Raw genomic sequence first — 26,310 nt, forward strand, 5'->3', positions numbered from 1 at the left:
GATGAAGGACGAATTGTAGCCGACGTTTTGGGGGACTGAGGATGGAACACGGGGGGCGAAGAGTTATGCCACCACGTTTGTGTGTACGGGTGGTGGTGGTGTTTTTTTTTTAAATATCGTAACTCAAGTGCTAGCGAGCGCTCAAGAACGCCGAGTTCTGTTTGGACGCGTGAATTGGAACTTCGGAGTGTGACTTACGACTCGGCGGTCGAATAACGTCGCAAGCAGGAATTGTGATCCCGTGTGCGAATTAAGTACGACACGTGGTGGAGCTCTGTTGGATATCGCCGATAGGCCCTCGTTTGAATTGCGTGAATGAATCTTAGACCGTGCACGAACACCTATAAGGGAAAACGCGTCGTGATATAGCCTAGGTGTGGCGCTGTATAGGCTGTGTATGAAACAGGCGATGTAAAATGCCTATGCGAACACTCCTCGGTACAATCCCCTATAGGATATAGCCAATGCGTCCATCCCAGTTTGGATGTGGTCTGTGTATGAAGCCCTGCAGGACCTAGCCCATGCACCATATCTCCCATTGATGATAAAACATTTACAGGAACAAGCCTATGCACAAAGCCCTATAGCATATAGTTTATGTAAAGAGCACTAGAGGATATAGCCCATATACTAGACTATAGGACTTAATGCATGCTGTGTATTCTACATGGCTTCATACATCATCATGTAGAGCTTCATTAAATTAATATGTATTGCATATATGGCTTATGTAATTATCATCATGCATTATACAGGACCCCCCATAAAATAATTTAAAGAAATATATTTTATTTTATTGCATGAAGTTCTAAATGGTGTATGAAGCCCTGTCGGATACAGATTATACGTGAAATCGTCTCGAACACATCCCATGTATGAAGCCCTTGTGGTTTAGATGGTGGGATGTTGTATGGTCAAATCTTGGAGGTGGTGTGTCTCACTGTGCAGCGAATTATTTTGGTGGTAACTGCGTTGACAGTGGTGCAGAAGCATTCATAGCAAAACAGCCCAACAAAAACACTGTGACCCTAACAGGGAGACGTAGATAACGGCCGACGTATCGGGCGCTGGACCCCCTACATAGTACATGAAGAAGTGCCATTGCCAGGAACCTCTTTTATAGGGTGGCCCCAACAGTCAAGACACAAGGTTATTGTGCTTATTTTACAAAATCACAGAGGGTTCCTTAATTTATTGGAACATATTTTATAAAACTGACTTATGGTAACATAATTGCACGATGCATTACTTCTCTTTCGGAATGAATGTAAGACTTAAAAGATTACAGCTACCTTATTTAGCTTATGTAATACAACTAATTAAACGTGTTAGTCTTCAGTCAATTTTATCTCAATTTTTAAACGTCATCTCAAAGGAAAAAAAATGATATTAAGAATGATAATTAAATACAATATTAACTTAACAATTTACATTTTACTACCGGTGTTAAAATAAATGGAATAACCCTATGTATTTTGACTTCATTGGTGTTACAAATAATCGCCTCTTAAGAGAACCCACCTCCAGCCCAGATCCTGGTCTCAAACTTAACGCCCTAAGCCCACTGGTCTTCCCAGACCAGACCAGGCCCAGGTCTGAAACTTAATCCCTAAAGTTCACTGGCCTCTCTAGACCAGACCCTGGTCTCAAACTCAACCCTCAAGCTCGTTGGCCTCGGTTGAGTAATGGTCAGCGGCACATGGTAAGATCGTTTGGCGAACAGTCGCATAGGAGGTGTAGGAATGGACACATAGGAAGAGGTTTTACCCTCTCTGGCAATAAAACAGGAGGTGTTACGATGTTCAATCAGCAAATAGAAACTTTTTGCAAGGAATCATGTCTGCATTAACCGGACATGATTCCTTACAAAAGGTTTCTGTTTGGTGTTTGAACATCGTAACAACTGTTTTATTGCCAGAAAGGGTAAACCTATTCTTATGTTTTCATTCTTGGATACTGGCAAAAAAAGGTCCCATTTTGAGGTGGCTGAATATTTTTGACTGCTATGCCATTTCTTTTTAAAAGTTAACTTTTTTTTACACGATAACTCACGAAAGCACACGCATCGTGTGCACACGCGTCTCTACGCGTACGCACACGACGCATATGCGTGTGCATAAGTAAGTAGTCGCCGTTCTCTCGGGGTGTAACGATGCATTTTCATCGATTCCCTATTGATGATTTTAGGTCGCGGTGCGTGCATCGAATCGCGCGTTCGTTTTTTTATTTTTTTAAATCCATTTTGTCATTTGCCGGGTATACTGTAATGGGTTCACGTGACCCACGTGGCCGCTAGAGGCCGCTATATTCAACCACATCGTTTAAAAAAAATGGATTTTTTTTTAAATCGAGTCAATTAATTCAAACGTCGGAAAGAGTTTGGGTGGTTGGGTGGGCGGGCAAGATAATCGGAAGACCCCTTCCTATTCTCTATCCACTGCTGGATGTTGCAGTCTTCATCCTTGATGTATGTCCCTCGTGTGCGTCCGTCTATTGCAGCTCTGTGCCGATCCCATGCGCGTAAATCGTTCAGTCTCCCGCTGGCACCGTCCTGTGCATTGCCTAATGTCGTCACGATCACACGCAGGCACATGATGTGTGTCGGCCAACATGGTTTTTTTAATTTGGAACGGTCGATAACTGGGGGGGGGAGGGAACCAATTCTTTCCTGAGAGCCGAATTGGACTTTCTAAGACAAATTTTCCTCGCTCTGCGCAGGTTCGGTTTGTGCGATTTCGCGCATATGCGGCGAACCTATTTCTACTCAATTCGCTTCGTGCGGTTGAGGTCGGAAGTGAGACAACGGTGTGTGTACTGTGTGTACTGTGCGTGTTGTCCGTGTGTACTGCGTGTACTGTGTGTGTACTGTGTGCGTACTGTGTGTGTGTACTGTGTGTGTAGTGTGTGTGTACTGTGTGTGTACTGTGTGTGTGTATACTGTGTGTGTACTGTGTGTACTGTTTGTGTGTGTGCTGTGTGTGTGTGTACTGTGTGTACTGTGTGTGTGTATACTGTGTGTGTACTGTGTGTGTATACTGTGTGTGTGTGTGTACTGTGTGTGTACTGTGCATACTGTGTGTGTGTATTGTGTGTGTACTGTGTGTACTGTTTGTGTGTGTGCTGTGTGTGTGTATACTGTGTGTGTACTGTGTGTGTACTGTGTGTGTACGTTGTGTACTGTTTGTGTGTGTGCTGTGTGTGTGTACTGTGTGTGTACTGTGTGTGTACTGTGTGTACTGTTTGTGTGTGTGCTGTGTGTGTATACTGTGTGTGTGTACTGTGTGTACTGTGTGTGCACTGTGTGTGTACTGTATGTGTGTGTGTACTGTGTGTGTGTACTGTGTGTGTGTGTGCTGTGTGTACTGTGTGTGTGTACTGTGTGTACTGTGTGTGTACTGTGTACTGTGTGTGTACTGTGTGTGTGCTGTGTGTGTACTGTGTGTGTGTGTGCTGTGTGTGTACTGTGTGTGTACGGTGTGTGTACTGTGTGTGTGTACTGTGTGTGTACTGTGTGTGCTGTGTGTGTGTACTGTGTGTGTACTGTGTGTGTACTGTGTGTACTGTTTGTGTGTGTGCTGTGTGTGTATACTGTGTGTGTACTGTGTGTGCACTGTGTGTGTACTGTATGTGTGTGTGTACTGTGTGTACTGTGTGTGTGTACTGTGTGTGTGTACTGTGTGTTGTGTGTGCTGTGTGTACTGTGTGTGTGTACTGTGTGTACTGTGTGTGTACTGTGTACTGTGTGTGTACTGTGTGTGTGTGCTGTGTGTGTACTGTGTGTGTACTGTGTGTGTGTGCTGTGTGTGTACTGTGTGTGTGTACGGTGTGTGTACTGTATGTGTGTGTACTGTGTGTATACTGTGTGTGTGTACTGTGTGTGTACTGTGTGTGTGTACGGTGTGTGTACTGTGTGTGTGTACTGTGTGTGTACTGTGTGTGTGTGCTGTGTGTGTATTGTGTGTGTACTGTGTGTGTGTACGGTGTGTGTACTGTGTGTGTGTACTGTGTGTGTACTGTGTGTGTGTGATGTGTGTGTACTGTGTGTGTACTGTGTGTGTACTGTGAGTTTACTATGTGCGCAACTCGCCAGGCAGCTGTCTCCTCGTGCGGTTTCACTTTGTGCGCCATTTTTTTGGAACGCATCTACTACTACTACTACATCTACTACTACATCGACTACTACGACTACTACCGCGCAGAGCGAGGGAAACCTGTCAATGACTTTCAAATTAATTTTGCTTAACCAGGTGAGACCTTGAGGCCAGGATTCGAGTGCCTTGGATCTCAAAAAATGGCAAGAGCTAAATAAATAAACAACGAAACACGGCGAATAAAGTCAACAGCGATCAGAGCAAAAAAACAACTGTCACGTGGAGAAATCAAAAATGTTGCACGACCACCAATCAACGTTAAAGGCCACACTTTGGCACGCAAACCTCAATCACTTTATATCACTCGCCAGGGGCATCCTGCATTGGCACAAGTTAATGAGCGCACTAAGATTGGAAACATCGTGTTTGCCAGTTCTAGCATTACCCCCCCCCCCCCTTTTCTCCCCTTTAGAAACATTCAGGATTTTTTGTTTTGCAGCCAATAGCTTTGCCATCTCAACAATACCCACACCCACCCACCCACCTCGAGTACGCGATTAGTGCAGCGACTGGGATGCTTGCAGCGCCTGCCAAAAATCGTTGACGGGCCGTGTCAAAGCGGCCGGTCTCCTGTGAGCGAGCGAGCCTTCGACACTTCACGTGGTCTCAACGTACGTGCACCTGGCCTGGCACGGCCGTCGTGGCGACGCCACCGTCACCGAGTGGCGAATGTCGGGCGCATTGCCATTGGTCTCGCGAGGCCAAGGGCAGCGTGAAATTTAAGTGCTCGGCCCTGCCCCCACTGAGGTCTCCCCACCCACCTTTGGCCCATAAAAATCTTGCGGCGTTTTACAGGCTTCGTTTTCTGCACGCAATCACACCGGTGATGGGTACATTTGGAGGATTGCAGGTGAGGGCGCAACGGGTGGATGGATGTGTGTAAATGAATATTGTTTCATATATCGTGTTTAAAATAAAGTATGTTCACGGTTTTACAGTCAATGATGATAAGAATAATTAACGGCCCTTTGTCATTGCACTAATGGATGAGGACCCCTCCCCCGAACCCCCCCCCCCTCTCCACCCCCCACGTACAGCGAGTCGATCACAGGGGTTTGTTTGACCATACTTCACCACGCTGGTTAGTGCGGGTTAACGAAGAGGCCTGGAGTGCACATGACCGTTTTGGATAACACGCGTTTGCTGATGTTGGTCGTGACCGGGAATCGAACTCGGATGGCCGGGTTCACAGTTCAATGCGCTAATCGTTGCGCCACCGCTCCTCCGTTAACTGCAGTGTCATAACATAATGCGTTGATATGCCTGGCCGCACTTGGTAGTGACGACGATAGGAAAGTAGCAGCGATGATTGTGTAGGTGGCGAGTGAATGTTGGGGGAGCGGTGGCGGATTGGTTAGCACACTGCGATTTGAGTTCGATTCCCGCACACGGCTAACATCAGTGGCGAGTGATGGCTGAACTGGTCCTGGCGCCCCCTTCTCGCCACACCCATCCCGCACTGACCAGAGTGGTGAAGTATGGTCAAGCAACTCCCGTGATGGCCACGGCGTGGAAGACTGTCATCCAACGGTGAATTGAGAAAGGCCTGTATAATCACAGGGTGCTTCAACAAAATATGAACACTTACTTGGGACTATCGTTTTTAATGGCAAAAGAACGAGTAATACACTGTAACGCAGAGGTCGCAAACGGGTTTTGACTCCTTACCCGTACCCGGCCGCACCAGGTCGCAAACGGGTACCCGTACCCGTATCCCGGCCGTACCCGTACCCTACCCGTACCCTACCCGTACCCGGCCGCCGGGTACGGGTATCGGGTACCTGATTGCGACCTCTGGGATGAAGCCATGTTGCAGGCGCGGGTGGGTTGATTCTAGGAACTTGAATTGTGAGAAGAGACAAGACGTTGGGAAATGAGTGACAAACAGTTACTCACCAGTGACTCACGGTCTACCCGTACCCGGCCGCACCAGGGTCGCAAACGGGTACCCGTACCCAGCCGGGTACGGGTAGCCGGGTATCGGGTAGGGTACGGGTATCGGGTACCCGGTTGCGACCTCTGCTGTAACGTGATAACAAATGTAATGTTAATAGCTTCAAAGAGGCTCCAACTTGTTCGCCATCGTTGTCAACGCGTGCCTGGAATCTTCTCCAGGTGGTCTCCAGAGCCTGAAGTGTTACAACATTTTTAAGCACCCTGTATTATTAGAAGTAGTAGATATAACTGAAGGTTTTAACTCTGATTGCTACGGGCTATGTTGGTGTTACACATCATGTTAGGCGGTTGCACATGGACGTGTTCATCCCTTTCATCAATCAACTTCTGGATGAGGGCCTCCCCCCTCGATTGCGGGTCGTGGGAGTTACATAACCATACTTCACCGCGTACAATGACATATCACAAATACAAAGCCTCAATGTACTGTTGGGGCAACTTGTGTTAGCGGGCACCTATGAAGGCAGTACTAGGGGTGATTTGGTCACAGACGCGCGCGCACACACACACACACCAATAACAGAAGCAACCATTCAACACACTAATTCACTGTGCCCAGGCTATGTGCACTTTGAGGCTATCGCGTGAAGTTGTGAGAGGCTCGCTGCTGGCAAGGAGGTCGCGGGACAGACCCAGGTGTGATGGGCTGACTCAGATGACCCGTAGATGCACCACCACCTCTGCTCTCCACTGTGCCAACTTGCTGTTTTATCCGCCCTCCACTGGTTGTTGTGAGCGTTGCATACGCTCTACGCGTATAGCCGTGCACACAGCGTGTTGTTTACCGAGTTAGCCATTTCGGGTCAATGGTAACGTAAATTAAAGTAAATGGACTTAAAGGGAAAACGTCAATATACATTATTCCATTTAGAATGCGGGCATCTACCTGCGTTTTAAAAGTGTCCGTTTCGTATACTTCTTAGAGTCGCAATGAGTTGCCGATTGATTGTATGTATGGGTTGACGCCGCACGTGGCGGAGTGGAGAACAGACTCATTCGATTAATCGATTACGTTATCGAATCTTAGGTTCACGATGCGCGAATCTAATCGCGCGCGTGCGGGAACAAAGACTCCTCTCTTCGTAACGTTGAATGCAGCAAAAAATCCCCATCCAGTCACGAGTGGCCGCTACACTCACAGCAATGATACTAAACAAATATATAAGAATCGATTTTTTTAAAAATACATGATCGCGACATGGCACGTACTCGCAAGGGGTTCGGATGAGGATCGTTACACTCCGTGCAAAACAATAATTTACAAGTGTGTTAATTAATGAGGTTATTCGTGTGAACGGGGATGGAGTGGTGGCGCAGTGGTTAGGGCACTGCACTATGACCCCAGGCACCCCGGTCCGATTTCAGGCCATGAACAACATCAATGGGCGGTGATATCAAAACCGATTCAACCTCCCTTCCGCCTGATCAACCAACCTGCCATAGCCACCGCGATGAAGGAGAGAAAAAAAACCCTTCAAATCCCCCGCGTGACCTACATGGCGTGGGGAAGCCTTCGTCCATCGGTGGATTGACGCAGCGTTACATTTAATTTCACGATTATGCAATCCGGAAGAAGAGTAGGCCAAATACCGTCTAGAGGGGCTCTCTCAAGAGGTCGCCATAGCAGTGGCTGTGAGCAAGCAACTGCAGGGCTGCGCCTTTGACATTCTGTTTGGAGAGAGAGAAAAAAACACCCAATACAGAATTATGCACGGTTGGCTTTTATTGAGCCGAGGCTGAGGGCTGATTAAGGCCAGGATAAAGTTAATCCCGATTCATGCACTGGGATTGTGTGGAGTAGTCGGTCTGCTGTGGCTCGAGAGTTGCCATTGCACTGGACGTAAATTGCGCGTCTGGCAGGATGAAGGGTTGTTTTCCTCGGTGTAGGATGTATGTTGAACTTTGTGCGCCGTGCTGATTGGAGGTGCGGGGGAATGACAACAAACTAAATACAAAAAAGCAGTTCTAAAGAAACGAGTCTTCAATCGAGATGATTTAAAAGTTGCAAAGCTCCCAGTGGATTCCTAATATGGGACGGAAGAGCGTTCCAGACGGCCGCAGAAGCGCGTCTGAAAGCGCCGCGCGACGCGGTGACCGCTAGCTACGACGATGACGGGATACTCTACGTGTCAATCAACTGTTCGATTAGATCGTAAAAATGCGGACCACCGTAAGGGATTTTTTAAAATAAAAAAAACGTAACTAATATAAATTTATTTGTGCGCCTAATAAGAGTGAAACGTTTTTAAGCCCACTCATTGCACATGCATAGGCATCACGTAATCGTCACTGTTATGGGCCACACCCAGGAATTGGAACCGATACATCTGTGCTACGTTACGTGGCACCGAGCCAGTGAGTTGTCTGGCCAGGGACCACGACGCCACCCACGGTCGAGATACATTTGCGTGTTCGTATAAATATACGTGTAAAACATGGATAAATTAGGGCTAATGCTAAAACTTGGATCCTATACACATCGGGGTATATTAATTACGCTTTATATAAAATCTTGTATATCTTATATTTTTTACAGTGTCTTCTTTGTGTTCGTCGGTTCATTTAATGTTTGTATTGATTATGAATAATGTTTGTATGTTTGTTTGTTTATATAATTATCCATGCTTCTTGATTCTGCATGCAAGGGGTGATGTTTTAATAATATATATAAAACAGCCGAACAGGCGTGTGTGCATATATTTTGTGTTAAGCATGAATCCATTATGAATGAGAGTGACTGCTGTGGTCTACGGTTTGTGAAATGTGTGTTTTGAAGTGCGCGTCTCTGTGTGTGTGTCATTGTACGTGTGGTCGTGTGTCTGTGTGTGTGTCTGTGTGTCTGTGTATGTCTGTGTGTGTGTGTCTGTGTGTGTGTTTGTGTGTGTGTTTGTGTGTGTCTGTGTGTGTGTCTGTGTGTGTGTCATTGTACGTGTGGTCGTGTATTTGTGTGTGTCTGTGTGTGTCTGTGTGTAGCAGTTAGCGCGCTGCGCTATGAATCCCGCTCACGGCCAACACCAGTGACGATTATCTGAACCGGTCCTGGGCCTCCCCTAGGTCGACTCAGCCTCAAATAAGTACCTGGTGTGTGGTGTGTAAACATTGCCACTAGGGAGACAAAGGCGGTCGGGCGTGGTGCTGGCCACCCCCTTGTGTACCGTTCCGGCCTTTATAGGTGCTCGCTAACAGCACTTGCCCCTACAGTCTGTTAAGGCTATATGGGGGATCTTTATCTTTGTCTGTGTGTGTGTCATTGTACGTGTGGTCGTGTGTCTGTGTGTGTCTGTGTGTGTCCGTGTGGCGAGCGGTGGCGCAATGGTTAGCGCGCTGCGCTACGATCCCGGCTACCCGAGTTCGATTCCCGCTCAGGAACAACAACGGTGACAATGATCTGAACCGGTCCTGGGCCTCCCCTACGTCGACTCAGCCTCTAATGAGGACCTGATGCGGTGTTTAAACATCGCCACTTGTTAGACAAAGGCGGTCTGGCGCGGTGTTGGCCACCCACCTCCTCGTGTGCCGTGCCGGCCTTCATAGGTGCTCGCTGACAGCACTTGCCCCGACAGTCTGTTAAGGCTACACGGGGGATCTTTATCTTTGCGTGCACTGTGAGCATGCATATTTACTCGTCTCCTACTACACTCATGTGTGCCCTTGATAATCACTCATCACATTGTAAATAAGCATCTTAAACATTACATTACATACAGTATATATAAATCACTATAACTCTCACGTGGTCAGGACTGTATCAGTATATAGCTGTACAATAGTCCTATTTATATGCTGTAGATAAAGCCTCTGTCTCTATATTCATAATTTAATAACTATTATAATGCTTATTTGGCCAATTCACTCCAGCAGCCGTGTCGATGTTGGAAGTTGTTCAAATCATACTTCACCACGCTGGTCAGTGTGGGTTGGTGATGGGCTGGGGGAGGTTGTTCCAAGACCGGCTCGGGCATCAATCACCACTCATCGCCGCGGTCAGGAATCAAACTCAGATGGCTCGTGTTTTAGTGCACTGCGCTAACCATCGCGCCACCGCTCCACTCCCTATGTACTCAGCCATATTAAAATTACGTTGCATTCGTTGTATTTTACATTTTTGTTGATGTAACCCATGTCGCCCTTGCAAGCGCAGCAATGCATTGTGTGTCTCAAAGGGGCTATATTTAATTTGCCGGTTAAATAAAGGATATGACTACTTATATTCTACTAAAGTAGACTTTTTTCTCAAAGTAAGGCCCACTGACCTATAATCTCAGAAGCGTCCTGGCTATCATAGATGATAGCTCAACGAAGTGGCTTCATCACGTGGACATTTATAGCAGCCAATACTCTAAACGCGTGGTGTTGATTCTAAATGCAGAAGGAAATACCGGAGGACCCGGAGAAAAATCCACGCGACCACAGGTGTCAGTGTCAGGCTCGGGATCGAACCCACGACTTCCTGCACACCAGGCGAGGTAGTTAACACCTCGCCACCGCGGCGCCCACGAAACGGGGATTCTGCGGTGGTCTAAGGGTCAGCAAACTGGACTTGCAACCCAGAGGGTCGCCGTTTCGATTCCATCTCTTCGCCAAAAAATACGGGCACGGTTCTTAAATCGTGGAAGAGTTGGCCGAAGCAATGAGCTCTGCAGAGCTCCAATTAGCCAGAAGTGGCGCGAGTAAGAAATTGCAGGGCCGCACCTTTACCATTACCGCGTGCGCTCGGAGCTCCAATCCTCAGCGCTTAACGCCGCCGCATTACCACTCGCAAATGAGCCCCCCGTGGACCGATCTCGGCCATTATGAAGTGCCCTCGATTAGGCGCAGATTGCCATCTGTGGAATGCGAGATGGACTTGGGGAGGGGGAAGAGAGCCGGGGACGCTAAGAGAAAGTCACCTCCACCCCCCCATTCCCCTGCTCCACACTCTCCCGTCGTACACTCACCACACCCTCCATACCTCCTCCACCCCCCCCGTACAACCATCATCGTCATCACATCGACCCCCGCAAAACACACAAAAGAAAAGATAAATATCTCCGTATAGCCTGATGCAACTGTTGGGGCAAGTGCTGTTAGCGAGCACATTTGAAGGCCGGCACGGCACACGAGGGGGGGGGGGGGGGGGGTGGCCAACACCACGCCCGGCCGCCTTTGTCTCCCGGGTGGCGATGTTTTACACACCGCACCAGGTACTCATTTGAGGCTGAGTCGACCTACCATACAGCCCCCTCCCCACCCACATCCACCACATCCATCAAACACCACCACCACCACCACACCCACGACTGCACGAGGGTCTAAGGGCGGGGGGGGGGATTGGACATTGAGGAAGTCCCATTTCATCCCTTGCACCAGGCCCCATGCCAACCACGTGGCGCCGCTGGGAATAGAATCAGAACCCGACTATGTCATCGACACCGGAGGAATCCGATAAGCTATGAAGCACTTCTTCACAGGCGTCGAGTAGGTGGGCGGGTCATAACGTCACAACGGAGCGATGAGAGATGGGGAAGAGGCAGGAGCATTAACTGCGCAGGCGATGCAACTGCACGGGGTCCCATGCAATCGTGCAACACGCTACGGTTTAATCTCCCCCGCATCACACACACACAGCCCCCCCCTGCCCCACAGTACGCCGAGCCCCCTCACGCCCCCAGCACTAACACCACCAATAACCCACGCGCACTGTCCCAACGCGCTTAGACACCACGCACAGCTCGCCCCTTCATTCACCTCCTCTGACGCCCCCCCACCACCCCCACCACCCCCACCGCGATCCTTGCCTTCACCCCCCCCTCTCTTCGCCCCCCCCTCTCTTCGCCCCCCCCCTCTCTTCGCCCCCCCCCTCTCTTCGGCCCCCCCCCCTCTTCTTCGCCCCCCCCTCTCTTCGCCCCCCCCCTCTCTTCGCCCCCCCCCTCTCTCTTCGCCCCCCCCTCTCTCGCCCCCCCCCCTCTCTTCGCCCCCCCCTCTCTTCGCCCCCCCCTCTCTTTCGCCCCCCCCTCTCTTCGCTCCCCCCTCTCTTGTTCCTCGTCCCTCTCTTCGCCCCCCCCCCCTCTCTTTCGCCCCCCCCCCCTCTTCTTCGCGGCCCCCCCCCCTTCTTCTTCGCCCCCCCCCTTCTTCGCCCCCCCCCTCTTCTTTCGCCCCCCCCCTCTTCTTCGCCCCCCCCCCTCTTCTTCGCCCCCCCCCCTCTTCTTCGTCGCCCCCCCCCCTCGTCTTCGCCCCCCCCTCTTCTTTCGCCCCCCCCCTCATTCTTCGCCCCCCCCCTCTTCTTCGCCCCCCCTCTCGTTCGCCCCCCCCTCTCGTCGCCCCCCCCTCTCTTCGCCCCCCCTCTCGTCGCCCCCCCCCCTCTCGTAGTCTTCGCCCCCCCCCTCTCTTCGCCCCCCCCCTCTTCTTCGCCCCCCCCTCTTCTTCGCCCCCCCCGCTTCCGCCCCCCCCCTCTTCTTCGCCCCCCCCCCTCTTCTTCTTCGCCCCCCCCTCTTCTTCGCCCCCCTCCTCTTCTTCGCCCCCCCCTCTCTCTTCGCCCCCCCCCCCTCTTCTTCGCCCCCCCCCTCTCTTCGCGCCCCCCCCCCTTCTTCGCCCCCCCTCTCTTCGCCCCCCCCCTCTCTTCGCCCCCCCCTCTCTCTTCGCCCCCCCCCCCTCTCTTCGCCCCCCCCCTCTCTTCTTCCTCCGCCCCCCCCTCCTCTTCTTCGCCCCCCCCCCTCTCTTCGCCCCCCCCTCTCTTCGCTCCCCCCCCTCTCTTCGCTCCCCCCCCCCCTCTCTTCGCCCCCCCCCCCTCTCTTCGCCGCCCCCCCCCTCTCTTCGCCCCCCCCCCCCCCCCCCCCCCCTCTTCGCCCCCCCCCCCCTCTCTTCGCCCCCCCCCCCTCTTTCGCCCCCCCCCCCCCTCTCTTCGCCCCCCCCCCCCTCTCTTCGCCCCCCCCCCTCTTCGCCCCCCCCCCCTCTCTCGCCCCCCCCCCCTCTTCCCCCCTCTTCGTCCCCCCCCCCTCTTCTTCGCCCCCCCCCCCCCCCCCCCCCCCCTCTTCTTCGCCCCCCCCCCCTTCGCCCCCCCCTCCTTCTTCGCCCCCCCCCCCTCTTCTTCTTCGCCCCCCCCCTCTTCTTCGCCCCCCCCCTCTTCTTCGCCCCCCCTCTTCGCCCCCCCCCCCTCTTCTTCGCCCCCCCTCTTCTTCGCCCCCCCCCCTCTTTCTTCGCCCCCCCCTTCGCCCCCCCCCTCTTCTTCGCCCCCCCCTCTTCTTCGCCCCCCCCCCCTCTTCTTCGCCCCCGCCCCCCCCTCTTCTTCGCCCCCCCCTCTTCTCGCCCTCGCTTCGCCCCCCCTCTTCTTCGCCTTCTTCTTCGCCCCCCCCTCTTCTTCGCCGCCCCCCCTCTTCTTCGTCTTCGCCCCCCCCCTCTTCCCCCCCCCTCTTCTTCGCCCCCCCCCCCTCTTCTTCGCCCCCCCCCCCCCCTCTTCTTCGCCCCCCCCCCTCTTCTTCGCCCCCCCCCTCTTCTTCGCCCCCTCCCTCTTCTTCGCCCCCCCCTCTTCTTCGCCCCCCTCTCTTCGCCCCCCCCTCTCTTCGCCCCCCTCTCTTCGCCCCCCCCTCTCTTCGCCCCCCCCCTCTCTTCGCCCCCCCTCCTCCTCCACTCCCCCCACGCCCAACATGCACGAGCGAGGGTCTGACACGAGGCACAATGGGCGGCTATATAGGGCGGGCCTAATAGGAGCGAGCCATTAGCGCTAACGCTGTGTTCCGCTTTTGTGTCGCATTGTCACGCGCATGAATGCGCGCTTTGTGTGGCTGCGTGCGGTGCAGCTGGTGGCTACTGCTGCTGCTGCTCGTGATGCATGGGTGTGGGGAAACTCATGCTGATGATGATGATGCATGGGTGTGGAGAAGCTGATGATGATGATGCATGGATGTGGAGAAGCTGATGATGATGATGCATGGGTGTGGGGAAACTCATGCTGATGATGCATGGGTGTGGGGAAGCTGATGATGATGATTGGGTGTGGGGAAACTCATGCTGATGATGATGATACATGGGTGTGGAGAAGCTGATGATGATGGTGCGTGGGTGTGGGGAAACTCATGATGATGATGCATGGGTGTGGAGAAGCTGATGATGATGATACATGGGTGTGGAGAAGCTGATGATGATGATGCATGGGTGTGGGGAAACTCATGCTGATGATGCATGGGTGTGGGGAAGCTGATGATGATTGGGTGTGGGGAAACTCATGCTGATGATGATGATACATGGGTGTCGAGAAGCTGATGATGATGGTGCATGGGTGTGGGGAAACTCATGCTGATGATGCATGGGTGTGGGGAAGCTGATGATGATTGGGTGTGGGGAAACTCATGCTGATGATGATGATGCATGGGTGTGGAGAAGCTGATGACGATGATGCATGGGTGTGAGGAAGCTCATGCTGATGATGATGCATGGGTGTGAGGAGCTCATGCTGATGATGATGCATGGGTGTGGGGAAGCTGATGATGATGATGCATGGGTGTGGGGAAACTCATGCTGATGATGATGATGCATGGGTGTGAGGAAACTCAAGCTGCTGATGATGATGATGCATGGGTGTGATGATGTATGTACAGTATGTTGAACTTCTTTCGGACCGTACGTAGCCAACCGTGCTAATCGGAGATGCAATGATGATGCATGAAAATGCATGGGTTTGAAGAAGCTGTTGCTGATAATAATGCGTGTGGAAAGGAGATGCAGTAGTGGTCCTGTGGATACAAAGCCGGTGCTTCTAGTTGTGAGTGTAAAGGTGTGGGGATTTAAACGCGGTCTGAAAAGGCCATACTCGGATGGGCTAAAACACATTTTATTTCTTACATGAAACTTTTCACGGAGGCCAGTTTACATATTTTATTTGACAAGCACACAGTTGGTGTCGACACACGGAATTGCACGTGTGTCTTGTTTTGATGAATATCAGCATTAGCATTCAGACCAAACTGCGTTAGCTACGTCCAGCCCTTCGAAAACATCTTTGTAGAATACATGACACTCACGACCGGATTCATGCAATACATATTAACACAGAAATACGTTCGGCAGGGATATGTACAATCCACTGCTGGATGAGGGCCTGTCCACGCTGTGTGGGTCATGGGCGGGGGGGGGGGGGTTACATGACCGTCATCTTCACCAGCGTTGTTCAATGCGTGTTGGTAAACATAGGGGGCAAAGCCTCGATCGGGGAGTTGAAAAGGGGGGGGGGGCATAGAAAGTATAGTACAATACAACAATACATGTCACTGCTGGCCACGTATGCATGTCGTCTCTAACAAAAACAACAACAAACAAGAAGAAGCAAACTGCGGTCACCCAATCCAAACACGCGCATCCCAAATCCAGACTCTATCCCTGGGCAGATTCAGGGCGTTTTGGCGAGTGAAGAAGAGGCTTTCGTGTAATAATGCACGCGTCGGGCGATGCAGCTGTCACAATGCTCCACGATATCATAGCCTCCCCCCACACCGTAATGCGCTATTAGGATGCATTACTTATGCGAGTGCCTCGTGTCTATCTGATGGTTGCAGCAGCCGCAGAGGCGTTCGTGGGACGCGCGCGCACTTCACAAACGCGGCAATTCCACGCGCATAATAGCCCCACGTGCGCGCGTGTTGTGTATGGTGGGTGCGTTGTGGGGGGGAGGGGGAGGGGGTGGGCACCCTGTATTTTTGCACGCATTGTCAAATGCCTTATCTGCGCCACTGCGTAATAATTGCTCTGGGTTCACGGCGCGCTGCAGCCAAGACGTGGCTCTCTCGCTCGCTCAAGCCGGCTGGCTGGCTGACGCCTCAACGTTAACGAGGTTTTTGTAAATTGTTTTTTTACCCGTTTATCTGGCAACAAAACTGACACTTTTTTTTACAAGGAGTCATGTTTGCATAGACCACAATACCTGCAGTCGGAATACAAAAAAAATATAACTCTGATCATGTATGCACTGTCCTTGAAGTTGATTGGTCCACACAAGAGACAGCTTTCCTTAGAGCCTTTTGGCGTCATCTGGTCCAACATCATGTGAGACTAGGCTCTAAGGAAAGCTGTCTCTTGTGTGGACCAATAAACTTCAAGGACAGTGCATACATGATCAGAGTTATGTTTTTTTTTTGTATTCCGACTGCAGGTATTGTGGTCTATGCAAACATGACTCCTTGTAAAAAAAAGTGTCAGTTTTGTTGCCAGATAAAATGGTAAAAAAAATATTATCATATTTTTCTACTGGCAAATGAGGTTCCAATGGTGGGGTTTTTGTTGTTGTTGTTGTCCCTGGCAGTATTTGAATTCGCAGCGATGAACAATTGCGAGCTGTGGGCGAGTGTCACAGCCCGAATAAGCCGGATCAAATCAACGTGCCCACTTACGTCACCAAAAGGATGACCTTCCACACGTAGGCGCAGTGCGCTAACCACTGCGCCACCTGCCCCCGAACGCATATAGTATAAGCCTTAAATAAACCAAAAAATGTGCTAAGTTGCTACGAATCCCATTATGTCAAAGCAAAAGTAAATGCAGATGGTTAATATAGAAACTAACGAATATGAATGTAAGCCTCATGAAGTTATATGAATAATAACATCATGAAAAAATGTACAACTTTAATGCATCCACTGCTGTTTCTGTCATGGGGGAGGGGAGTTTGTTTGACTATAACTCGTCACTGATGTTAGCCGTGGTCGGTAATTCAAAGCGTAATGCTCAAATCAATGAGCCAACGCTCCGCCCCGATATCACTGATGCAGAATGATAATATCGATCATCTGGTAAGACCTCGCTTAAGTCGTAATGCTCTTTGTCAAGAGGGCCTTGCATTGGCATGTTTGTTCATTTACATTCATGCTAGTTTGGGATTCATTTGGGAGGACAACCGAGAAACCTGGAGATAACCCAGCACCGCGTTGCTGCATACCAGGGGGAGACACTCAGTACTAACACCTGGCAAGCCCTGGTGGTCACCCGTCCTAACCTGTCCTCACAAGGCACACCCTCTGTTGGTGAAGGCGGTGGCGAAGATGGGCCCAGACATCACTCGCCAATCATGTCAGCCGTGGCCAGGAATTGAACTCAGGGGCACCGGGTTTGTAGTGCAGTGCGCTATCCACTGCTCTAACATCTTACGAATGTTATATCATGGGCTAAAATATCAACCCGTTATAACTAAATCGCGTCATCCATCAGCATATATCAAACATCCCAATAGAGGGCCTAATTAAAGAGGTTGTTCATATTTTTCTTCTTGGTTCTTTCGGCAAAGTCACTTTACCGAAAGAACCAAGAAGATGAATCCCTGCAGTCACGAAAGCTTTAAATCAAAAGGTGTTCATATTGTTCTGGGTAAAGGAAGGGTATCATTATTGTAGTCATTATAATCTGCAGGACTACCACCACAACCGCCATCGTCAAAACGGCACTGCCGTAGTGTGGCTACAACATTAGGTGGGAAGTGAAAACCGCATGCTGTGTTGAATCACATTTTATGAAAGCTCGTCAAAGGAACGTGGAATTTTCACTGCTAGCTCACGACAGCCAAATGAGATGAGCGTTGCAAGTTTAAGGCCCAGCCTCGGGCACTTACGGAATCAGGCATTGACAAGAATGACACGTGCTCACAGCGCCACCACGTGGTCAATTGCTGCCACGACTGATCCGCCTTCTGTCACCATTCCTCAAGGGTGTCCCAGATGCCTTGTGACCCCTCCCCCCCCCCCCCATTAATTGACCCCTAACATTATTTCCCCTTGCACATTCATTTTTGTTATAAATGAACATTACTTTTAAAAAAACATATTAAGTTTTAGACAATGCAATGGGGTTGGGGGTCACAATACATCTGGACCACGCTGTATGATTTCACCTGGATCACAAACAACGCTGGCGAACAGAATGTATCACCTCATTCGAGACCCAAACATTAACATAATCAGCATCGCCCCGCCTGGCTTTGACATTCCTCGCCGACGGTGAGCCGGTTTGAAACAATTCAGGCTTGGCATGCCTAACATCCTGGGTTTAACCAGGTTGGATCGTGTGAGGAGCTCACAGATCCTTGAAAGACACCGTCCCATCGGTGAGCTTCCTCCTGCAAGGCGAGACTGCACTGGCTGGGTCATTTAGCCCACCCCGCATGCCCAGCCACCGCATGCCCAAGCAGCTTCTGTTTGGCCGGACAGAGGAGGCAGAACTTGTGCACAGACTAGAGAAGAGATGGACTGATGGGTGAGTGGGTGACACGGGCTAGAGATGGACTGATGGGTGAGTGGGTGACACGGGCTACAGAAGAGATGGGTGAGTGCGTGGGTGACATGGGCTAGAGAAGTGATGGACTGATGGGTGAGCGAGTGGGTGACACGGGCTAGAGATGGACTGATGGGTGAGTGGGTGACACGGGCCAGAGAAGATATGGACTGATGGGTGAGTGACACGGGCTAGAGAAGAGATGGACTGATGGGTGAGTGAGTGGGTGACACGGGCCAGAGAAGAGATGGACTGATGGGTGAGTGAGTGGGTGACACGGGCTAGAGAAGAGATGGACTGATGGGTGAGGAGTGAGTGGGTGACACGTGCTAGAGAAGAGATGGACTGATGGGTGAGGAGTGAGTGGGTGACAAGTGCTAGAGAAGAGATGGAGTGATGGGTGAGTGAGTGGGTGACACGGGCTATAGAAGAGATGGACTGATGGGTGAGTGCGTGGATGACACTGGCCAGAGAAGAGATGGACTGATGGGTGAGTGCGTGGGTGACACGGGCCAGAGAAGAGATGGACTGATGGGTGAGTGGGTGACACGGGCTAGAGAAGAGATAACCGGTTTGTGCCCGCCCTCACAGTCAGGCATATTTGCGGAATACACCACGCCGCCGTTGACCCTGCAGGCCATTGACCGAGCAACCCAACGTTCCTACCAGCTCCCTCTGCAGGAGGAATGTGTTTTGTGACAGAGGGAAACCCCCTCGGGTTTGGCATGCAGCCCCTCCCTTGATTCACTTCAACCAATGAGCGATCGCCTTGCTTGGAGGGGCGGTACCGTGAGCTCTGCGCGTCGTCGTCCAATCAGCGGCGGCGACGTTGCCGCGCGCGGGAGATAACAAACACAGTTTGTGCGTGAGGCGGCGGAGATTTTAATTCGTTTCGTTTTTTAAATAAACAACTGCGGACGAGTTTAATGGCGAAGTCGCTTACACTGTGTAACGAGTAAAAAAAAACATCGCGTGAATAACGTGTACGTTAAAAAATTATAATAATCAAATCTTACTTTGCATGCGTCGTATACGTTGATACGTGAGTGCAGTTTGCGTGTTCTAAAGGCGCAGCACTGCAATTGCTCGGTGAGGTCGCACTGCTGCTGGTGGAAGGGCCTCTTAGTCTCAAGGGTATTTTGGCCTACTCTTCCACGCTGGCCAGCCGCGTTTGCAAGAGGTGTGGGAGTTCCCCACCCCCCCCCCCCCCCCACACGGACCTGAGCAATGAGCTTGCTTGGTGGCGAGATCTGTCGAGGATTTAGAAAATCTTCTTTGCATCGTGTTTTTATCGCAACCCAGAGACAATCTGGGGGGTTGCAATCCCATTGCGAAACCCTATAGACCAAGACGGCATCGCTTATGGGGCAGTTTTCTTCACTGATTTTCAGAGAGGGGGGGGCTGGGGTATAGCACTTTGGGCGTACAGACAGCATCTGTGTGAGGGTCGCCACACGTTTAGCACCATGGGGGGTTTAACAGTAGCAACACGATGTTGTCACTCCATTGGAACCTCCTTTGCCAGTAGCAAAATATGATAATTGGGTTTTTATCCTTTTATCTGGCAACAAAACTGCGCCTTTTGGTGTCATCTGGTCCAACACTATGTGAGACTGGGCTCTAAGAAAAGCTGTCTCGGGTGTGGACCAATCAACTTCAAGGACAGTGTATACATCATTATCAGAGTTCTTTTTTGCATTTTGACTGCTTGTGTTGTGGTTATTGCGAACATGATCCCTTGTATACAGGTGCCAGTTTTTGTACCAGTTGAAAGGGTAAAAACCTATTACTATATTTTGCCACTGGTAAAGGAGGTCTCATAATGTCTGTTGTACTTGCATCGATTTGCAGATGGTAGTCGAGTAACAATCGACTAAATGTATTATTCTTGTGTTTGTTTGCATTCCGATCGCAGGTATTGTGGTCAATGCAAACATGACTCCTTGTAAAAAAGGTGTCAGTTTTGTTGCCAGATGTTGTCACTGTCGGGGACCGCACTAAGAACACTCACCTAGAGCCTTATGGTGCAGCATCCCTAGACATTTACTGCACTGCAAGGTACAACATGCAGTTGTCTAATAGAGCAGCCGCTCATTCCCCTTCACGTTAAAGTTGCCGTCTGTTAGCTGTTGAGTGATGTGTGCCCTCTTCTCTAGAGATGCGACCACGTTCAGCCACTTATAAGATAATTGATGATATTAAGGCCAGTTTAGATGGGGGACGACGGCTATGTGGCAACATCCTTTGCTCTCCTGCCCTCAGGCTGGCTTCACAGCCTCACTGTCACAGCAAGCACAAGGGGTTATGTTTACCGTATCCCCAACAACTTCACAGCGTGGGAAGACCTTCATCTGACGGTGCATTGACGAAAAAGGGCAGCGATTGTACATGCGCATGAAATGTCCTTAATTGCGTTGTATTTTTGTTTGTTTGCTTGAGGACACACAGGGCATGAGTGAGACGGAGGGTCGGGGGAGAGGAGGTGGAGGCTGGCTGCGAGGTGGCCACAGAAGCTGGCGCGGTGCTTCAAGAGGGTCAGGAGGTAGCTGGCGTGGCCGCTACAACGGCCGGGGAGGCGGTGGTGGCAGCTGCTTCCGTGGTAATAATAAACACATTCACTTGTAAGGGAGCTGGTAGGAACGTTGGGTTGCTCGGTCAATGGCCAGGGTCAATGGCGGCATGGTGTATTCCGCAAATATGCCCGACTGTGAGGGCGGGCACAAGCTGGCGTGAGTAGGTTAAACGTTGAGTTTTATAAGGGCATCACGGGGTGACCAGCCCCTCCCCACCCAGCCCCACCCCTCCCACCCCCCACCCAGCCCCACCCAGCCCCTCCCTCCCCACCCAGCCCCCACCCCACCCAGCCCCTCCCCACCCTCCCCACCCAGCCCCTCCCTCCCCACTCAGCCCCTCCCTGCACGATGGACGGACGGACATAATAATCCCCTGTGGGCTGGTGTAACCAGGAGGTTCCTACCAGTATAACACATTCACTTGCAAGATCTTGTACCTTCATTTCGCCTTTCGATTCCCATCCCGACATGATAAGGATTCGAGTTTGGCTTTGCGGGTCGCTTTGATAGGCAGCTTTATAATGGACATCTGTGATAAAGAGCTTTATAGCTCATCAGATTCCGCCAGTATACATACAGATTATGATTCTTATGCGATACAATCTCAAAGCACCTTACAGCATATCTCATTTGAACCATTGCACTTCCCTGTCGTAGTCTAGCATAAGGGGTCTCAAGTGGCAACTTTCAGTGCAAGGTCTAATGCAGCACTGGTGTATGTGGTGACTTCCCATTTAAGTAATTTGCCAATTGTATTGAAAAAGTTGGCAAATTTGGACCATCCCAACATGGCCTGCACTTTTAAAAATAATGTCCTTGAATCAGACGTTTGTTAATACATCATCTATCCCTCATGCTGTGCAGGCCATTGGGGTTATTTGAGAAATTTTCACGATTTGTAAGTTGGTGAAGGCGGAGCGCATAGATGTGGGGGCATAGAAGCGCACTCCAAAAACGTATTTGTTTAACACATAGGCTTTCGCGACCAATATTATCCATACTACAGGTTTTTTGGGTTAGATCGTGTAAATGTATTTGTTGAGAATAGGTTTTCCTATTTTTTCTGGCAACAAAACAGGTGTTCAGATGTTAATACACCAAACTGAAACCTTTTACAAGGAATCATGTCTGCATTAACCACGATACTTGTGGTTAGAATTCAAACAAAAAACATACTCTGATAATATATGCATTGTCTTTGAAACTGATTGGACCAATCATCTTAACACATGTTTGTTTAGGGGAAAACCTATTATCATATTTTGGTACTGGCAAAGGAGATCCCATAATGTATTTGTTGCGCTGCCTTCTGCTGCCCACCACGTAGCCTCGCAAGCGTTATGACAACCCAGCATGCATAGCGGTTGCCAATCAAAACATTGTCCCTGGCTACTGCTTGCTGATGGTGAAATTCTAGATGATTTAATCATAGGTTCATCATGATCAATACCTACAAAATGTTTCAGGTGGATCCAATGTGTCATCTCCAAAGATTCCCTCTTCGTGCCAAGCCAGGGTCCTTCAAACCACCCTGGATGATTTCTGCCCATACCCAGGATGGAAGCTCTACTTTCCTTCCGAAGGTGGTTGATGTATTTTTATTGCCTCCGTGCGTTTGGCATCTTGTGGTGGTTTCATTGTAATAGTGACATATGTACTGCTATTTTGAATGAGGACTGTCATTGTCTATGAATGTTTAATTTATTGTCCATTCCAAATGCACTTTTCTTTTGTCACTTGATGAACACTTTCCAGTGCTACATTTTTCTGTGTTTTTTTGGGAATTTATTTGGACCAGACACAGTATTTACATGACGACTGTTTGCGATGTCATGTTCCACTTGTATTATTGACTTTGTGTGTTTTGTTGTGTTTCTAGTTTATTGCAACTCCGGAGGAATTGTCACCAAAGTGGAGGCCTTTGAGAAGTTTTTCATTGCAAGACTTGAACTGTATAATAAGGTACTGTGAATTTACGTTACAATTCCTCGTTAGTATTTTTTTTAGCTTACAATAACTTTGGTATTTGTTTGTCAATGAGCCACCTGTCTATTTAAAGGCCTCCTGTTAAACCATTTTTGGATTTTCCAAGAATGCCTCAAGTTTCTAATGACGTATTGTATGCATGTTAAACTATACTTCAATAATATAAAGCCCTTTCGCTAATCGACTGCTGGATGAAGATCTTTCCGTACCATTTCGTGTTTTTGACGATACTGCACCAGTGCAGGTTGGCGAAGAGGGAGGTGGAGATGGGACTGGTTCAGATATCACTCACCACTGATTGTTTGCTATGACTGCGAATTTAACTCAACTTTTCGGGTCATAGTGCCGTGCTTGAACCACTTCACAACCATCGCTCCACCTCACTTGAATATCAATATAATTGTACCATAGATTTTCAGAGAAGGGCATTTATTGATCTTGTTTGGTGTCTTAGATATCAACTTAGTCTTATGGGGCAGAAAGCTGAGGCTCTTGTGTAACACATTCCTGCGGAGGGAGCTGGTAGGAACGTTGGGTTGCTCGGTCAATGGCCAGGGTCAACGGCAGCGTGGTGTATTCCGCAAATATGGCCGACTGAGGGTGGGCACAAGCCGCCGTGAGTAGGTTAAACGTTGAGTTTTATAAGGGCACCACGGGGTGACCAGCCCCTCCCCACCCAGCCCCACCCCTTCCACCCCCCATCCAGTCCCACCCTCCCCACCCAGCCCCTCCCCACCCAGCCCCTCCCCACCCTCCCCTCTCCACCCAGCCCGACCCCTCCCATTTTTGGATGCCCGACGGACGGACGGACACAATAATCCCCTGTGGGCTGGTGGAACCAGGTGGTTCCTACCAGTAAAAGTTAATGTGCTCTGCTGTGCTTGTTTGGTTCAGGATGAGATTGAAGAGAAAGGTAGCATCCTGGTGGACTTCAAAGAACTGGTGGAGGACCACTGTCTGACTGTCGCTATGCCTACGCTGACAGATGACCTTGCTGAGACTCCTGACCGTGTGCTGCAGTACATGGGGTTGGCCGTGCATCAGGTCTACTTACACTGCACCCCACGTCTAGACATTCAAACTCAAATTTCACCCGAGTTCTCATCACACTGATATTTTGACCATAATCCATCAACAGTGATAATACTTGTTCTCGTACAGCTCTTTTTTTAACCCACTGCAGGATCAGAGTCTTCTCACACCGTGCGGGTGGTGGGAGTTATTTGAGCATACTTCACCATGCTGGTCAGTGCATGGTGGTGAAGGTGGGGAGCACAGACTAGGAAGCATTAACGAACATCACAGCGATGGATGTTGCTGCACTGCTCTCTGCTGACAACGTAGTTCCACAGCAGCCTACAACACTGGTCGCCGATCCAAGCACTAGCCACTCCCAATACCTACTTGGATTGCTAAATCTGATAAGATAGGGCTCATTCCGATTGCTTTGGTTTTAGGCTGCTAATTCTTGTATGTATTTTGAACTTCTTACGCACCATACTTAGTAAACCGTAACATAAGTTTTGTCCAGAGTATCACCAATTCTAAACCTTACCCAAATGCTATGTTTAGACCTGATCTATTACAATTTAATATATCAGTCTCTGATTTGGAGTAACAAAAAAATAACATCTCATGGGGCAGTTTTTAAAACAAACCTTCCAACACTTCCATACAGACAAATGAATGAACATCGACCCCCGTCGTGTATAAATTTCACGCATGAACAAAAGTAGTTTCGGTTTATTTTCTTTTTGGAGTGAATATGACTTAGGGTCTTTGTCGGCAGCTGTGCCGATGATGTTGTAGCCGCTCTCACTGCTCGTGTCTGTTATTGCCAGACCCTTACGAAGGACTTGGAAAGTCAGGTGGTGCAGCTGCAGAAACAAGCCGACATCCAGCAAGAAGAGGCGCCCACCGTGAACGTGCCTCTTATAAACGTTCGGTAAAAATAATAATAATACATCGTGTTCTCCTATAATGCGGTGGTTGCATTCCTAAAGAACATTGCGTCATGGAAAAATCGCGTTATAATGAATAATCTATATTATAGGTAAAAGCACAGTCCGCGATAGCATGCGAGATGCGTACGCAGGCTGAAGAAAGTCTGAGGTGCGTGGGTATTGTCTTGGAAGCATCGAGCAGCATCCCGCCTTGTGTGATGCTACGCCGAGGCAGCCGTACAACCGCTTACTCCGACTCGTGCAACGTAGTTCTGCTAACTCGATCGCGTTATATCCAATTCGCATCCGTGTTGTAAAAAGTATGTTCTCCAATACATTTATCTCGTTATTTCTAATTCGCGTTATGAAAACACGCGTTATAAGAGAGGAGACTGTACAAGTACATCTACAGCCCATTTTGTAAATCCACTTTGAGTGAATGGAAAATGTCCCCCCTAACACTGAGTTTCTGCTTTTTATTTAACGTAAAAAATAAAATAATGAGCCCTTACATGCACATACAAAGTTGGCTGTCGACTGTGCAACAGTTGCGGAGGCTGGTGTGGTGGCATCGATCGCATTAGGTTGTGATGACGTCTTGATGTTCATGTTCACATTTACTGTGTACTCTGAACTTAATGTACCTATATATGTCAATCCACTGTTAAATGAGTGCCTCACCGTGCAGGATGTGGTGAATAATTTTTGCCGTATTGCATCACACTGGACCGTGCGAGTTGACTAAGCTTGCATTTTACCCTGACCTGTACGATTACGTAAGGTCAAACAACCCCCACAATCGGCACGGCATAGGGAGGCCTTCGTTCAGCAGTGGGATCGACGGTGGGTTGTACATTATTGGTTTTATTTCGTAAAATTTTCACGTCTCGTTTTTGTGACCAGAATTTACAACTACGAGCCGCTGACCCAGTTGAAGAACTTGCGTGCCAACTGCTACGGGAGGCTGGTGGCGATACGCGGCACGGTGGTGCGTGTCGGCAACATCAAACCGCTGTGCACTCGTCTCGCCTTCTCCTGCAATGTGTGCGGAACCGAGCAAGCGCTGCCGCTCCCGTACGGGAAATTCACGCTCCCGACCAAGGCAGGTATCCCGCTCTCAAGTCATTCGTTCGTGCATTCATTCACTAATTCATTTGTTCTCAAAAGCACAAATCGGCCCGAGTGAGCCCGTTCTGGTCAGATTACGAAAACCAAACGGGATTGAGCTGCCTCAATGAGGGCCTCCTACACTGCTTTTTGTGTTTAGTTTGTTGTCCTTACCCCCGCACTTCCAATTATCACGGTTGGTTACGTACGGTGCTAAAGAAGTTCAACATACATTAATTCGCCATGCGGGTCGTGGGGGTTATTGGGCTATTTCACCATTATGGTTTGCGTGGGTTGGTGAAGGCGCTGACAGCGTAGTTCTGCAGGAGAACACAGCACCTACACTATGGGGACCTCATTTGCCAG

The 26,310-nt window shown here is 49.9% G+C and overlaps 1 protein-coding gene across 5 annotated transcripts in view; it reads left to right on the top strand.

Moving 5' to 3' along the window:
- The first annotated feature begins 4,988 nt into the window (after positions 1–4,988).
- Positions 4,989–26,310, top strand: part of LOC133360996 (DNA helicase MCM8-like) — a 45,132-nt gene continuing 23,810 nt past the window's right edge. The window contains exons 1-7 of one of the 5 annotated variants that reach the window (XM_061579912.1): positions 4,989–5,001; positions 20,775–20,934; positions 22,375–22,491; positions 22,788–22,870; positions 23,789–23,938; positions 24,736–24,839; positions 25,741–25,939. In XM_061579912.1, coding sequence (XP_061435896.1) covers positions 20,787–20,934; positions 22,375–22,491; positions 22,788–22,870; positions 23,789–23,938; positions 24,736–24,839; positions 25,741–25,939 — 801 coding nt within the window. In that variant the 5' untranslated portion in view covers positions 4,989–5,001; positions 20,775–20,786. Of the gene's footprint in view, positions 5,002–19,181; positions 19,516–20,774; positions 20,935–22,374; positions 22,492–22,787; positions 22,871–23,788; positions 23,939–24,735; positions 24,840–25,740; positions 25,940–26,310 lie in introns of those variants that run through there. The other 4 variants (XM_061579896.1, XM_061579904.1, XM_061579882.1 and 1 more) reach the window with 4 other exon arrangements.

The sequence above is a fragment of the Lethenteron reissneri genome, chromosome 8, assembly GCF_015708825.2.
Source record: "Lethenteron reissneri isolate LAM-NWPU_2019-01 chromosome 8, ASM1570882v1, whole genome shotgun sequence".
Lineage (NCBI taxonomy): Eukaryota > Metazoa > Chordata > Hyperoartia > Petromyzontiformes > Petromyzontidae > Lethenteron > Lethenteron reissneri.